General features: G+C 37.6%; 1 protein-coding gene across 2 annotated transcripts; it reads right to left on the bottom strand.

The window, feature by feature from the left end:
• Positions 1–375: 375 nt before the first annotated feature.
• On the bottom strand, positions 376–12,791 carry LOC107568611 (spindlin-1). 2 transcript variants are annotated; one of them, XM_016254576.1, is made up of 6 exons: positions 12,417–12,791; positions 8,798–9,087; positions 8,665–8,713; positions 6,538–6,791; positions 3,994–4,227; positions 376–833 (listed from the first exon to the last, which is right to left on the bottom strand). In XM_016254576.1, exons 2-6 carry the CDS (start codon positions 8,847–8,849, stop codon positions 634–636), a joined length of 789 nt encoding a protein of 262 aa, XP_016110062.1. In that variant the 5' UTR covers positions 8,850–9,087; positions 12,417–12,791; the 3' UTR covers positions 376–633. The 2 variants fall into 2 exon arrangements, with proteins under 2 accessions (XP_016110062.1, XP_016110063.1); XM_016254577.1 differs by lacking the exon at positions 12,417–12,791 and adding an exon at positions 12,057–12,396.
• Between the last annotated feature and the right edge of the window lie 404 nt (positions 12,792–13,195).

Below are 13,195 nucleotides of genomic sequence, written 5' to 3'. Positions count from 1 at the left end.
GGGTTTCATTGACAGCAGACTCGTGTGCACAATTCTAGCGAGAACCAGAAGACGGAGGGATAAAACAAGAAACATCTGGCAACCGACTCAAAGACATCAAGGACAGAACGATGTCTTATTTTTTACCGCCCCCCACCTCCTGGCACTTTTACGAGGTTTAGGACGTCCCGAACGCTCCCCATTCTTCACGGACCGCCGCGTTTCTCACGTCTGAAAGGATAAACGCCTCGCGCGTTTCATTTTCACCGTTTCCCCAGGATCGGCGCACGCCGCTAGCTTGAATTTTTAACCCAAGATGGAGCTGTAACAGTCCAACAGATGAACACTTTAACGTCCCAGAGCAATCAGACAGGATTTTCCCGACGAACATCTTCATAACAACCAACAGGAATGGGAAATGCTCGAGACGAACCTCTGAAATGTGAAGCTACGTGTATGTCGGGGGATGTGATGTCCGTTCATCCTACAGCGATAAGAGACACTTGACTAGCGGTAATCCACCGAAATATCCAGCGTTCCATTTCCAAAAGATGTTACGAGAAATGTTCCGAGAGAACTTTTGGCAAAAAAACGTTTGTGTGGATCACATGGTTACGTGAAACCCCTCCCCCTCTCCTCGTCCCGTGCTGCGCCTTACGAGGTTTTCACCAGGTCATAGACGTAAATGTGAAAGTCGTCATCAAACTTGATGAAGTAGACGGAGGGCTTGGCCTCCACCTGATGGATAACCATGCCAGTTCGTTTAGAGCCGTCCTCTTTGGCGTATTCCACCTGCTTCCCCACGAGGCTGTCCACTACCTCTCCAGGCTCACGCTCCGCCGGGGGCGAGTCGTCTGAAACACACGCGAACCATCATTAGTAGAGACAGACATGACTCTTTGAATGATAAAAACGACTCATTTAACTGTACATCCCATAACACACTGAAAATAAATAATCTCAGTTTTAAATTGAGTTTTTGTGAATTCTGTTAAATGTTGTGAAGGCTTGCTCCTGACGAGGGATGGTAGCGGTGACATTTTAATCGCACTATTCTGTCTTTTTTTCTCTTGCTATTCTAGCCAAAATTGCTAAATATAAACTCAAAATTAAAAGCTATATTTTTTTATTTGAAGTATTGTTAGAGAAAAGACTAAATTCTAAGATAGAAAGTTGCAATAACCCCTTGGTGCAAACAAGCTTCCATTACAATGTCAAACAATTCTTATTTTGAAATCGTGATGTACAATAAATCGCATATTTAGAAATGTGTTACGTATTCTCTCCTGTGTTGGCATAGGTTTAAATATTTTACGTTACAAATCAAGTGAGTTTTCCCAGATGAACGTTAAGCAACACTCAGCGCATATGCAGAGGAAGAGTTTAGCCCCTTTCACACACACACAGTCTTCACTGGTAAATTACCGTTAAGAGATCATACAGGACCTCTGCTTTTTTAATAGCTTTTCTATGTAAATATGACGCTAGATGGAAATCTTTGACCATTGCACCTCGCAGCTTTTTCAATGTGTCGCGCTCGAGACCCAGGCTTCTTTTCCATTCATCAGCTGCGACTATTGGATACTATTATGAAATAATTCCAATATGCTGACTTGCTGCTCAAGAAAACATTTCGGATTCTTATAAATGTTGAAAACGGTTGTGCTGCCAAATATTTTTGTGGAAACTCGGATACATTTTATTTGTCAGGATTCTTTGATGAATAGAAAGTTCAAAAGAACAGCATTTATTTGAAATAGAAATCTTTTGTAACATTATAAATGTCTTTACTGTCACTTGTGATCCATTTAATACCTCCTGGCTGACAAAAAGAGCATTCAAATAATGAAAACCTATATTGGTCTATCACTGCTTCTAACAGTCCACTTTAGGTGGGCAAACTACGGCCCGCCGGGAGTTTTCATCCAGTTTGTGAACCAGTTGCTCCAAAATGGCTAATTTGATGCCATGTCAGTAAAATCCAATATATGGCGCTGTAGCGCGGTATATAACCCCTGATTTACTCAGTCACGCCGCTCCGACGCAGCCACTGGAGCTGATCGAGGCCACTCCAGTCAATGCTTGTGTTTAAACTAGTTGCACTGCGGCACGTTTCTGAAGCGGCCCAGAAGCGGCTCTCTGCGCTGCTTCGCTAAAGATAGGCGCCTAGTCTATTTTTGACGGATGCCGCGTCCAAGCCGCACAGCTCAAATACAAAATAAAAAAAATCTAAATATACACCCTGTGCAAAACTGGCACAATTGTAAATAGTTACTTGTTTTAAAAATGTGAAAGTGTTCATTTGTTTTAAAAGAAATGCCTCGCATTGGTAGCCTACGGTTTTAAAAATGCTTAAAGGGTTAGATCACCCAATTAGTGAACTAACCCTTTAAAATGGTCTGTAGACTTTACAGTAGGAGAACTAATGCAAGTGTTTTCCTCCTGCTCACGGGCACTGTCATTTTGTGGGAATAAAATGGAAATAATTTGTCGTTTTATTTTGCAAAGATTACGTTTTCCACACATATTTTTATGAAAATGTATATAGTTATCTTCTGGATTATAAATCATGTTTTTTATCATCTGAAACGTGCTGCGATTTCCAAGGCGACTTATTAAAGCAATCAGGTCAAGCGCAAAGCGACAGACATTTGGATTGGTGACAAATGAGAAAGGCAAGCGCGTTTGTATTGCGCATTTTCCAGCAACCATGCCGCTAGTTTCAGTTTCGCTTTAAATATTTAGGCTGGGCGTTTATAGTAAATTTGCACAGTGAATGCCACTATAATTTGTGTTTGTTTTTTACTTATATTTTCGTTTCTTTTTCTGTTCTGAACACTGCTTCATTTAGTGAGGGGAATATAAATACATGTTTGTGAACGTTTCGTTTATTTGACATTATTTATAAATTAAATGATAAAATGTGTCTAAAAATCAAAGCTTCATTTGTCATACACATTACGCGGCCCCTCACTTGGTGTGGAAAACTTGATGTGGCCCTCGAGTAGGCTTGCCGTGATAGACGGTGCTGACGGTGATACCGGTGTTAAGCCGCAACACCGGTTACGTCACTTGCCCACCGCGGCACCGACCTCCACTGTCGTTTAGATTTTTTTATAGTAATAAAAATCATTTAGTTCAGTAAAAGAACAGACACTACAATTAATAACTGAACGCGGCTGCTCAATGCAGTTGAACGACAGTCGCATCACAGATCAGATTTCATCTCTCCAGTGAGGAGAGTGAGTCCAGCTGACTGACAAGAAGAGTGAGGTGAGACAGACAAGACGATCGCGGATGATTTAGTTTCGAAACGAAACGCAAAAGCGCCTGTTCGGCAGTATTTTGGATTTTGAAAAGCCTGTTGACTTTTGCCGTTTATCTAAGGAGATTTTGGAAGTTTTTTTTTTTTTTTTTAAACATTAGTTTCTTATTTAATTGGTATATATTATACATGTTTACTTGTTTCCGGTTTTGTACATTTAAACTTTATGTAAGTTATTTGTTATTTTATATTAGGCATAGCCTGCCCTATAGCATGGTGTATTTTTATTTGTTAATAAAAGTTCTATGTTTTATATATATACGCTAAAATGAGTTTAACGTTGTATTTTGTTGTTGCATTCAAGCAATTGACGGCTAACTCAAAAGTGAAAGTAAAATGCGCACGGCGCTTTTAAGCTATTTAAAAGCAAAGGAAAGCGAGGGAAAGATGGAAAATTCAAACGAACTAAAAGCGAACAATTGCTTTACTCCGAATTGCCGCTATTTGAAAGTGAAATTAAAATGCACACACCGCTTTTACAAGCTATTTAAAAGCGGAGGAAAAGAGGAAATGCCCCCGCCGATACCGGTATTACCGGTTTTGTCACACGTTGATTAACCGGTGGGAAAATTTCCCCACCGTCACAACCCTACCCTCGAGTCAAAAAGTTTTCCCACCCCTGACTTTGCCCTGAAAGAGCAGATAGCATTTAAACCCATTATTTCAACACGAGCACTGAAGACACTCACTGGAGTCTGGCATGATCCTCAGATCTCCGTCTTTATAGTCATCGAGCAGCTGATACATGTAGAGCACCGGGTCTTTCTCGTACGTGATGTAGAACCACGTGTTCATGATGGGCGCCCGAGCCAGAACCATTCCCCTCCACTCGTTCTTAGTGCCGTCCTCCGTCTCGAACATGTGCTCCACGGCTTTGCCGATCATGGTGTCGGCCAGGTGAGCATCGCTGATGCGCGTCGTGGCTGAAAAACACACGAGACAACATGAGTGTGAGCGGCAGGACCGGAAACATCATCCACAGCGGGAAATCTGAGTCCAATAATTCACTCCTGATTTAAGATTTATAGCTGTGCACGAAGAAAACTCATTTACATTTAGCAGACGCTTTTATCCAAAGTGACTTACAAATGCGGACAATGGAAGCAATCAAAATCAACAAAAGAGCAATGATACGCAAGTGCTAAAACAAGTCTGTTGGCTTAACAGTACATGTAGCAAGGTCTTTTTTTTATTATATTATAAATAAAAAGACATAGAATAGAAAAAGAATAGAGCAAGCTAGTGTTAGAGGCCTTTTTTTTGCTTTTGTTAATTGTACAATAAATAAAAAGAAAACAAATAGATAGAATACAAAAAGAATAGAGAAGCTAGTTAGTTTTTTTTTTTTTTTTTTTTAAAGAAAACAAGCAGTTAATAAATGAATAGAGTGCAAGTCTAAAAGGAGCAAGTTCACAGAAGTCCGTCAGAGATGCTTCAGATATATTGAGCTTTAGTGCTGATTTAGAGAATCCAGTTTACATTGTTTACAATTCAACACAATATATTTAATTGAACAGATTCAACAATTCCAGAAGAGCTTGTTTGATGACGAATCAGAGTTTAATATTAGATGAAGGACATTTTTAATTGCTTGTGTTAAAGAATATTTATTATGATCAACAGGAGTGCAACATTTGAAAAATATGAATAATTACTACCTAACCTAATATTTAACTCTGAAAATTATAATTATTAAATACTATGGGCAATATTAATATTCAGTCAGCTCTAAAATACAAGCAAAAAATATGCTTCACCTAATATTAACTCATAAATGTTATATTTATTGAGCAATGATTGCAACAATTTACAAATATTAATACAATTTAAAATGTATATTCACACATTCAGTCCTAAAACACAAGCAGAAAAATTACGCTTCACCTAATATTTAACTCTGAAAATTATAATTATTAAATTAATTCAATGAGTGCAACATTTTAAATATGAATACAATAATAATAATAATATTCATATTCACACATTCAGCCCAAACTGAAAATTATCATTATTAAATTTATAAATGTAATAAAGCATGAGCAATATGAGTGCACCATTTAAAAAATATTTATACAATATTACAACTACTACTAGGGCGGTCAAATTTTTTTTTTGAATATTAGTTGAATTTAAAATAAAATTCCACATTCGAATGCAAAAACGTTGCATTTGAATTTTAGCTGTGAGTTATGGAGGCAGCCTTATCAGTGGCACACAAGTGCAATGACGATGTAAGTGTCGTTGCATTATAATGTTTTTGTTAGCCTATCCAGTTAAAGCCACTAGATGCAGTGCTGCTACGTTGTTCATTCAAAATATTGCGGGAAAAGAGAACATTAATGCGGAGAAGATGTTTACGTCAAAACTGAAACTAAGCCATTCACACAGAACGCATATTTATCGCATTTTCTAGAGGGACATCTATCAGCGTTGCACTCGCGTCTCGCACAAAAGAGTAGCGTGTTTAGAAAGCCATGTAAAATTAATGCAAGTTCAACTTTTAAAAAAACACGTCTCAAGACTTCATGGCGGTTTTCCCCATCCCACTGCATCTCATGTTTTTAAATGAACAAGTAGTCTTTGTGATTGGCTTTCGGTGCTTTGTATTAAATTATACATACATACATGATGCTGTTTTGTTTCTAATTGTTTAAGCAACTTAATTAAACATGGTTTATAAACATTATGCACTCTTTTCAAAGATAGTCGTGCTATTTTATTGCTTTGAATAAACGGTCATTAGTAATATTTTGCTCGATACGCCCTCTCTTGTAGCCTCCGGAGAGAAGCTAAAAGCTTAAAATTATAATTATATAAAAATTATAATTCGGAAGTACAAAACTCGAATTTAGTTTTTAAACCATTTTGACAGCCCTAACTACTACTACAAATAAAAATTGTATTCATATTTACACATTCAGCCCCCCTCAGAAAAATATAATTATTAAATGCATAAATGTTATGTTATGAGCAATATGAGTGCAACAGTTAAAATATGAATACAAAACTACAAATACTAATAAAAATAATTGAATGCATATTCACACATTCAGCCCAATTCATAGATGTTATGTTTATTATAAGCAACATTTTAAAAATATTAATATAATAGAATAATAAAATGTCTTTTCTGCTCATTGCTGCACTAACAGTCACTAATGATGCAGCTCAATTAAACTGGTTTGCACTCTTCTTTCTATGTCTGCTGTCAATGAATGAAGTAAAGCGGGTACCGAGTCTGTCTGGCAGGACCTCGAGTCCCTGCACCCTCTCGTCTTTATGCAGCTCCAGGCCGTAGACGCAGTCGAAGCCGTCGTATTTGATCAGGTAGAGCGAGGGGTTGACAGGCACCTGGTCTAAAACGGTGCCTTTCCACTGCGACGCCGCGCCGCTGCCCTCCTTCCAGATGTGCTGGATACGACAGCCCACGATGTTCCTCCGCGGCTGAGCCACTGCTTTGGTGGGGCCTACGCTGCTTTTGTGTTTCCTGTCAGATCATCAACATTAGCAAATTAGAGCATTTACATTCCCCAGACGCTGAATTCTGAATCAGTTTCAAGGTGAAGGGCATTATTTCAACAACAACAAAAAAACAACACTTCATCCGTATGGTACTGGTTGGGATAGTCGTACAGATCTCGTCCTAAACAAAGAGAAAATATTTGAACATTTAAAATAATAAACTAACTAAATAATTGCACACTTCAGCTTTAATCTTGAATCAATTTTATGCTTCAACTAACATTCAACATTATAAATGACTAATTATAATGTCTATTAAAAAAAAAAAAAAGATATTATAATCAATATGCGGTTAATTAAAAAAAATATTAAAATAATACTAATATAGTATAAAAAAATTTAACAAGCAAATCAATTAACCTAATAGTTAATATTTATTCCAATGACGTTTTAAAAATATGAATATCTAATAACAATTCATGTTCAAGTGTTCAATCCAATACACAATCAAATAAAAAATATACTTCACCTAATATTTAACTCTGATAATGATAAATTAATAAATTCTGAAATTTAACTAAACATTAACAATCTAAATTCATATTTATACATTCAGCTCTAAAACAAAAGCATCTACAAAACTCTGAAAATGATTATCATTAAATACATACATATTTATTACAATAAATATGAATGAAACATTTTAAAAATATGAATATATTATAATAATTAAATGTATCGTATTCGAGTGTTCAATCCTGCTACACAAATTAAATACAGAAATATATTTCACCTAAAATTCAACTCTGTTAATAATAAATAAAAAAAATAATAATAAATTCCGATTTGTAATTTATGATCAATATGGACAAAACATTTTTAAAAATGTAATATAATTAATATTTATACACTCAGTCATAAAACACAAGCAACATAAAAAAGCGCTTTACCTAATATTTAACTGTTCAATACACAATCACATAAAAAACACACATCATCTTAAAATTTAACTATGGTTCAGAAGTGTTATTTATTGAATTTATTTATTTACTGAATATATTACGATCAATATGAAAAAAACATTTTATAATATTAATATAATGTAATATATTATAATTAAATTCACATTCACACATTCAGCCCTAAAACACACACACACAAAAAAGCTTTACTTAATATTCAACTCTAAAAATTAAACATATTAAATGCATAAATAATTATTATGATTGCTATGAGTGTAGCTTTTTAAAAATATTAATAATATATAATATAATTCACACACTAAAAAAAGAAAATAAAATTATTATTAAAGGGGTCATCAGATGCCCATTTTCCACAGGCTGATATGATTCTTTAGGGTCTTAATGAAGTCTATAACATACTTTGGTTAAAATTTCTCAATGGTAGTGTAAACCAACACCCTTTTTACCGTCAAAGCACAGCAAGCTGTTTCAGTGCATGTCTCTTTAAATGCTAATGAGCTCTGCTGACCCCGCCCCTCTCTTCAGTGGGGTGAGCAGCCGCTCTGAGAGATGGTAAACTTTAGCCGCATTCATCGTGAAACTTGCTAACATGTAAAAGTGAATTTTGCTTCCCATGACCCCTTTAAATTCATTGCTATATTATCAACATGAGCATAATATAATGTAAAATAATTAAGATTCAAATGCTAATGAGCTCTGCTGACCCGCCCCTCTCTTCAGTGGGGTGAGCAGCCGCTCTGAGAGATGGTAAACTTTAGCCGCATTCATCGTGAAACTTGCTAACATGTAAAAGTGAATTTTGCTTCCCATGACCCCTTTAAATTCATTGCTATATTATCAACATGAGCATAATATAATGTAAAATAATTAAGATTCCCACATTCAGCCCTAAAACACAATCAAAAGAAAACTTACTTATGAGAATTCTTTTTCTTCATCATATTTGCAGAGACACCAGCATGCCCTTTAATCACAGACACAGCAAACATGTTATTATTAAAAAGACATTTCAGACAATGATCTTCAGAAATCAAAGCGCCGCTCTGACCTGCATCAGCTCTGGATCTCTGGGCCGCGTTCTTCCCGAATGGGGTCTTCATTCATCTGTGTGTGGGGGAGCAGCCCGGCTGCCGCACTAGGGTCAAAATATCCTCTACTCTTTCTGATGAATGAAAGAGTATCAGGGGAGAAGGGATTCAGCCTAAAGGGGGCAGTCAAAATAAAAGAAGAAACGCTGGCATGTAACGTGCTCGCCCGATGCCCGTCTGACGGGTCGCCCTCTCAGGGCCCGCGCAGATGGGTACTGATCCAGACCTCCCTCAGAAGGGCTCCAGCAACCTAAATAAATACAGGAACGTCAGCTTAAACGTTTAGAAAACGCTCTGGGTATGTAAACGGTCACATATTAATTGAAGGAGAGTGAAGATGCTCCACATTAAATGTGATTTAAAGTTGAGGAATCAATGGAAAACGAAACTCTTTGCTTGCCAACATTCTTCAAAATATATTATTTTATGTTCCACAGAACAAAGTAAGTCATTCAGGTTTGGAACGACATGAGGGTGAGTAAACAATGACAGAATGTTCATTTTTGGATGAACTATTACTGCGAAATATATTTCAGACAATAACTTAATCCTTGAAAAGTTGAAACCTCCTTACTGAAGTGAAAGTGTTGACTGGTGTCACTATCTTGCGAAAGCGTCGGCGGATCTCCACCAAATTCGGGAGATCCCTTCAGCTCGAGGAGCCGTCTCGAACACCACCCTCTGTGCATCGGTAGCCCCCCGGGATCGCTTGATCGGTCAGCGCCGGACCGCAAATTTAACCAGACCTCTAGGCATACACTCGATTCACGTTCGAGAGGGTTCCGCGAGCTGAAGGGATCCCCCGAATTTGGTGCAGATTTGCCACGCTTTTACGGAGATATGGCCGTTTCAATGGTTTTCCATAGACTTAAGCTTTAAAGCGTTTAATCCAGGTCACCAGTAGCAAACAATGGCGTGCGCTCTGCTGGACAAACTAAGTAATTACACCATTTCAAGCATTTTATCTGCGTTATATGTTCTGTAAAAAAAATTTTCATATCCACGGCATATTCGCCGATACCGATATATCGGCAACAGGCTCATATTGGCAAAACGATATATCGGTCGGGCTCTAATTTCAACCCCATGTAAAGGTTCATGCTTTGAAAATCGGCATTCAGTAAAAATGGCACCCATCTGACATCCCAAAACTCAAAATACCAAAGAAAGCGGAGCAGATGAGCCATGACATGAGACTTGCATTATTCAGGAAGCCAAGCAGACGCCGTTATACAACACAACAGGAGTACGCTACAAGCACAGGGAGCTCAGGGCTTCCTTACACCACGTCAGCAAACTCATTTATTCTACCAGACCGTCCAATTGAATCAAAACCACAACATGTTTTATAAAACAGTCCATTGCACATGAACACGATCTAGTGCAATCCAACCTCAATATATATATATATATTTTTTTTTACAAATGTGTAAAATGCATAAAAATACACCAGAACATGCATTTATTGTTATTTTCCAACACAGCAGGACTCAAATACTACTACTTCCATTTTCAATTTTACAGTCTGTAACTGCCACGAAAATAACAAGCTAGACAGGAACATGAACTCAAGGTCAGTCCTCCTTTAAGGCATCCTGCCATGTTACTTTTAGATAAAGATGTTGAGATGATGCCAAAGTTATTAAGACACTTGACCCGAGTATTTTTGCAATGTTTTGTCCTCAATATATTTAAAATCTCCCTCATGCACCTTTCAAACCAACTCTTATTTCAGTTTCTGCTGTTATATTTTTCATAACATTGGGTGAAATTGACAAAAACACAAAGACATGTGTTTGGTGGTTCTCTTTAGGTTCTTAAACTAAATTACAGTATTTCTGCTAAAATTACATTGTTTTACTTCAATGCAACATCAATTAAAGGCAACACAAATACCATCATAATGCACAAATACGCTACATATGTTCTGTTTTCTCACATTAAAATCTAGGATAAAACTGCAATAATTTTCTTTAAGCAAAACATTTCTTATTTCCTGAGGTGAAACTAGACCCAGACATGTTCTTGACAGGTCTGGCCTACACTGTTCCCTGGCTAATATATTGTGGCTGAAGTTAACTACACTTTACATAAACCCACACTCATGATAATGGATCTCCAACGCTGAGCAAAATCGTGGCTATAACTGAACTCGATGGTGTTGTGTTAAAGTCCTGCGCATGGATGATGGAGCAATTCTGTATATGCAATAAATGCATTTTCCAGCGTATGAGAATCTAATATATTTTGGCTGTAGAGGCAAAAGTACTGAGCTGTATCAAATGCTGGCCAGTGGCTGCTATAATGACAGTGTCTGACAATGCTGGATGCAATTAAAGCCAGCTCAATGATGCAGAAAAATGCAGTTATTGAACAGTATCCATAACGTGGTGGGACTGACCAATCGAAACCAAGGAAAGGATACAAAAGGAAAATGATAGTTTTAGAGCCATGTAACAAGATATACAAATAAAATTATGCATGCATTACACATTTACGTATATATGATTGTGTTTCGCTTTATTTGGAGTGGTTGGTCCACAAAAATAGTACAATTCAGAAGCTAAAAAAAAGGTTTAAGCCCACCGCAGTGGCTGTTTCTCTGCTGTAATCTCTCATTTACAAGCCTAATTGATCAATGAATCCTCCAGAGGTGCCCTACAAAACTCTTCAGCAGACTCATGAAATACAAATGAACCACCGCCCCCTTCCAAACAAACCCCCAGAATGATTCATGTGTTGTTCCTCATGGAAATTCAGCAGACTTTCTCAATGCAACCTGACCACTGAGCATCAGATGAGACTAATGCATTCAAGACCTTACATTTCAAATTGGCCAGATCCTTCAATGCAGTGAGACCAGTTGGCCAGATTGGGTTTCAGGGATGCCATTAACAGGCAAGATGACAAGCAGCACTGCAAGTTGTCTAGTTTTGATGAAAACGACCACATTTACACACATGAATAACAGCATGTATGTGTACAAAAGCATCCTTTTTGAAGAATTACAGAGAGAGATAACATTACCAGCTAACATGGAGGACCAAAGAAAGCATTACATTGCATACAGGCCATTTAACGATCGACACAAGACAGAAAAGAGCAATAAGTGCGCGTTTTGTGAACACAAAATCTCAATTTGTCATTAGAAACATTCAAATCTGTCTGGCTAGCTGACTCCATCTCGCTAACTTTGTTCATTAAACGCCACATATTCACCTCCAACGCGGCCAGGTATCTTATCCTAAATGCTACGACTGCATACAAATCATCCAAAAGGGGAAAGAAAGCCATAAAAGAGCGTTAAGTGATAAAAGCGTGTGGCTAAACGCAGTGCAATAGCTCCTAGCTCGACGCAGCTCAACGGCTCCGGCCGCCATTTTGGCTCAAGCTCTTATTTACAATCCCGCAGCAGAAACAAAGGAAGCACAAGAAACACATTTTCAACAGAAACGTCTGGATCAAGCGTCGCCCCAAAACCCCCTTCACTCCCTCCACTGCAGCTTTGAGCTCAATCTTGTCGCATTTCGCTTTTTTATTCAAGTGCACTGCATAAATGTGGCATGGATGCTCGCTTACCCCGGGTTTATTTTAGAAATTCACGCATATTGCGGCATAAAAAATATTTCCACTCCAGCTCTGCCTCACTGTGTGTTCAATGAGCAGCGTTTGATGAGCGCAGGCGGCCCCGAATGCGGCCGAGCTCTAGCCCTCCCCTCCTCCGCTGCCATATAGTGCTCCGCTGCCTGGCGCCGTGCGCGAAGCCTTCCTGCCAAATAGTGCGCCGCCGACCGTTTCGCATCGGCTTTCTTCGGCCGCGTTCGGCGCGGCTGGGCGAGGATGTGTGCGCATGCGCAAGCACTGCGACAGGAGTTGGGACATGACTGTCCCCTTCAAAAACCCACTGACAATAGACAATAAAGTCTGTAATTTGATGGGCTGGACAGTGCTATACTTTACATGCAAATTAGTTTATGAATTCACCAATAGCCTTCGCAATCTGTTTTATATAGCATAAAGGGCTGTGTAGTTTTATTATTTTTTGACTTAAATAATAATGAAATATTCACTCAAAATAGGTACATATTATGTATTATGAAATATTACGTATCAAGATGTTTCTTAAGATTTGTTATTAAGATTTACTTTTGTCGATTTTATGATTTTAATTTTCATACATTTTCAGCAGGATTTCTGCTTTTTGCTTTTTATTTTTGTCTTTTGTAAGAGATCTTAAAAAGCATGAAATAAGAACATTAAGATGACAACATCAGATAAAATGAAACATATAATTATTAATTATTTATATTATTTATATTTTGAATTGACTGTATAAGGTTTGAATATTATCAATTTAT

The sequence above is a fragment of the Sinocyclocheilus grahami genome, unplaced genomic scaffold (genome assembly GCF_001515645.1).
Source record: "Sinocyclocheilus grahami isolate Dianchi unplaced genomic scaffold, SAMN03320097.WGS_v1.1 scaffold1261.1, whole genome shotgun sequence".
Taxonomy (NCBI): domain Eukaryota; kingdom Metazoa; phylum Chordata; class Actinopteri; order Cypriniformes; family Cyprinidae; genus Sinocyclocheilus; species Sinocyclocheilus grahami.
The sequence above is the reverse complement of the archived record's forward strand: the minus strand, read 5'-3'. Positions and strand labels throughout refer to the sequence as shown.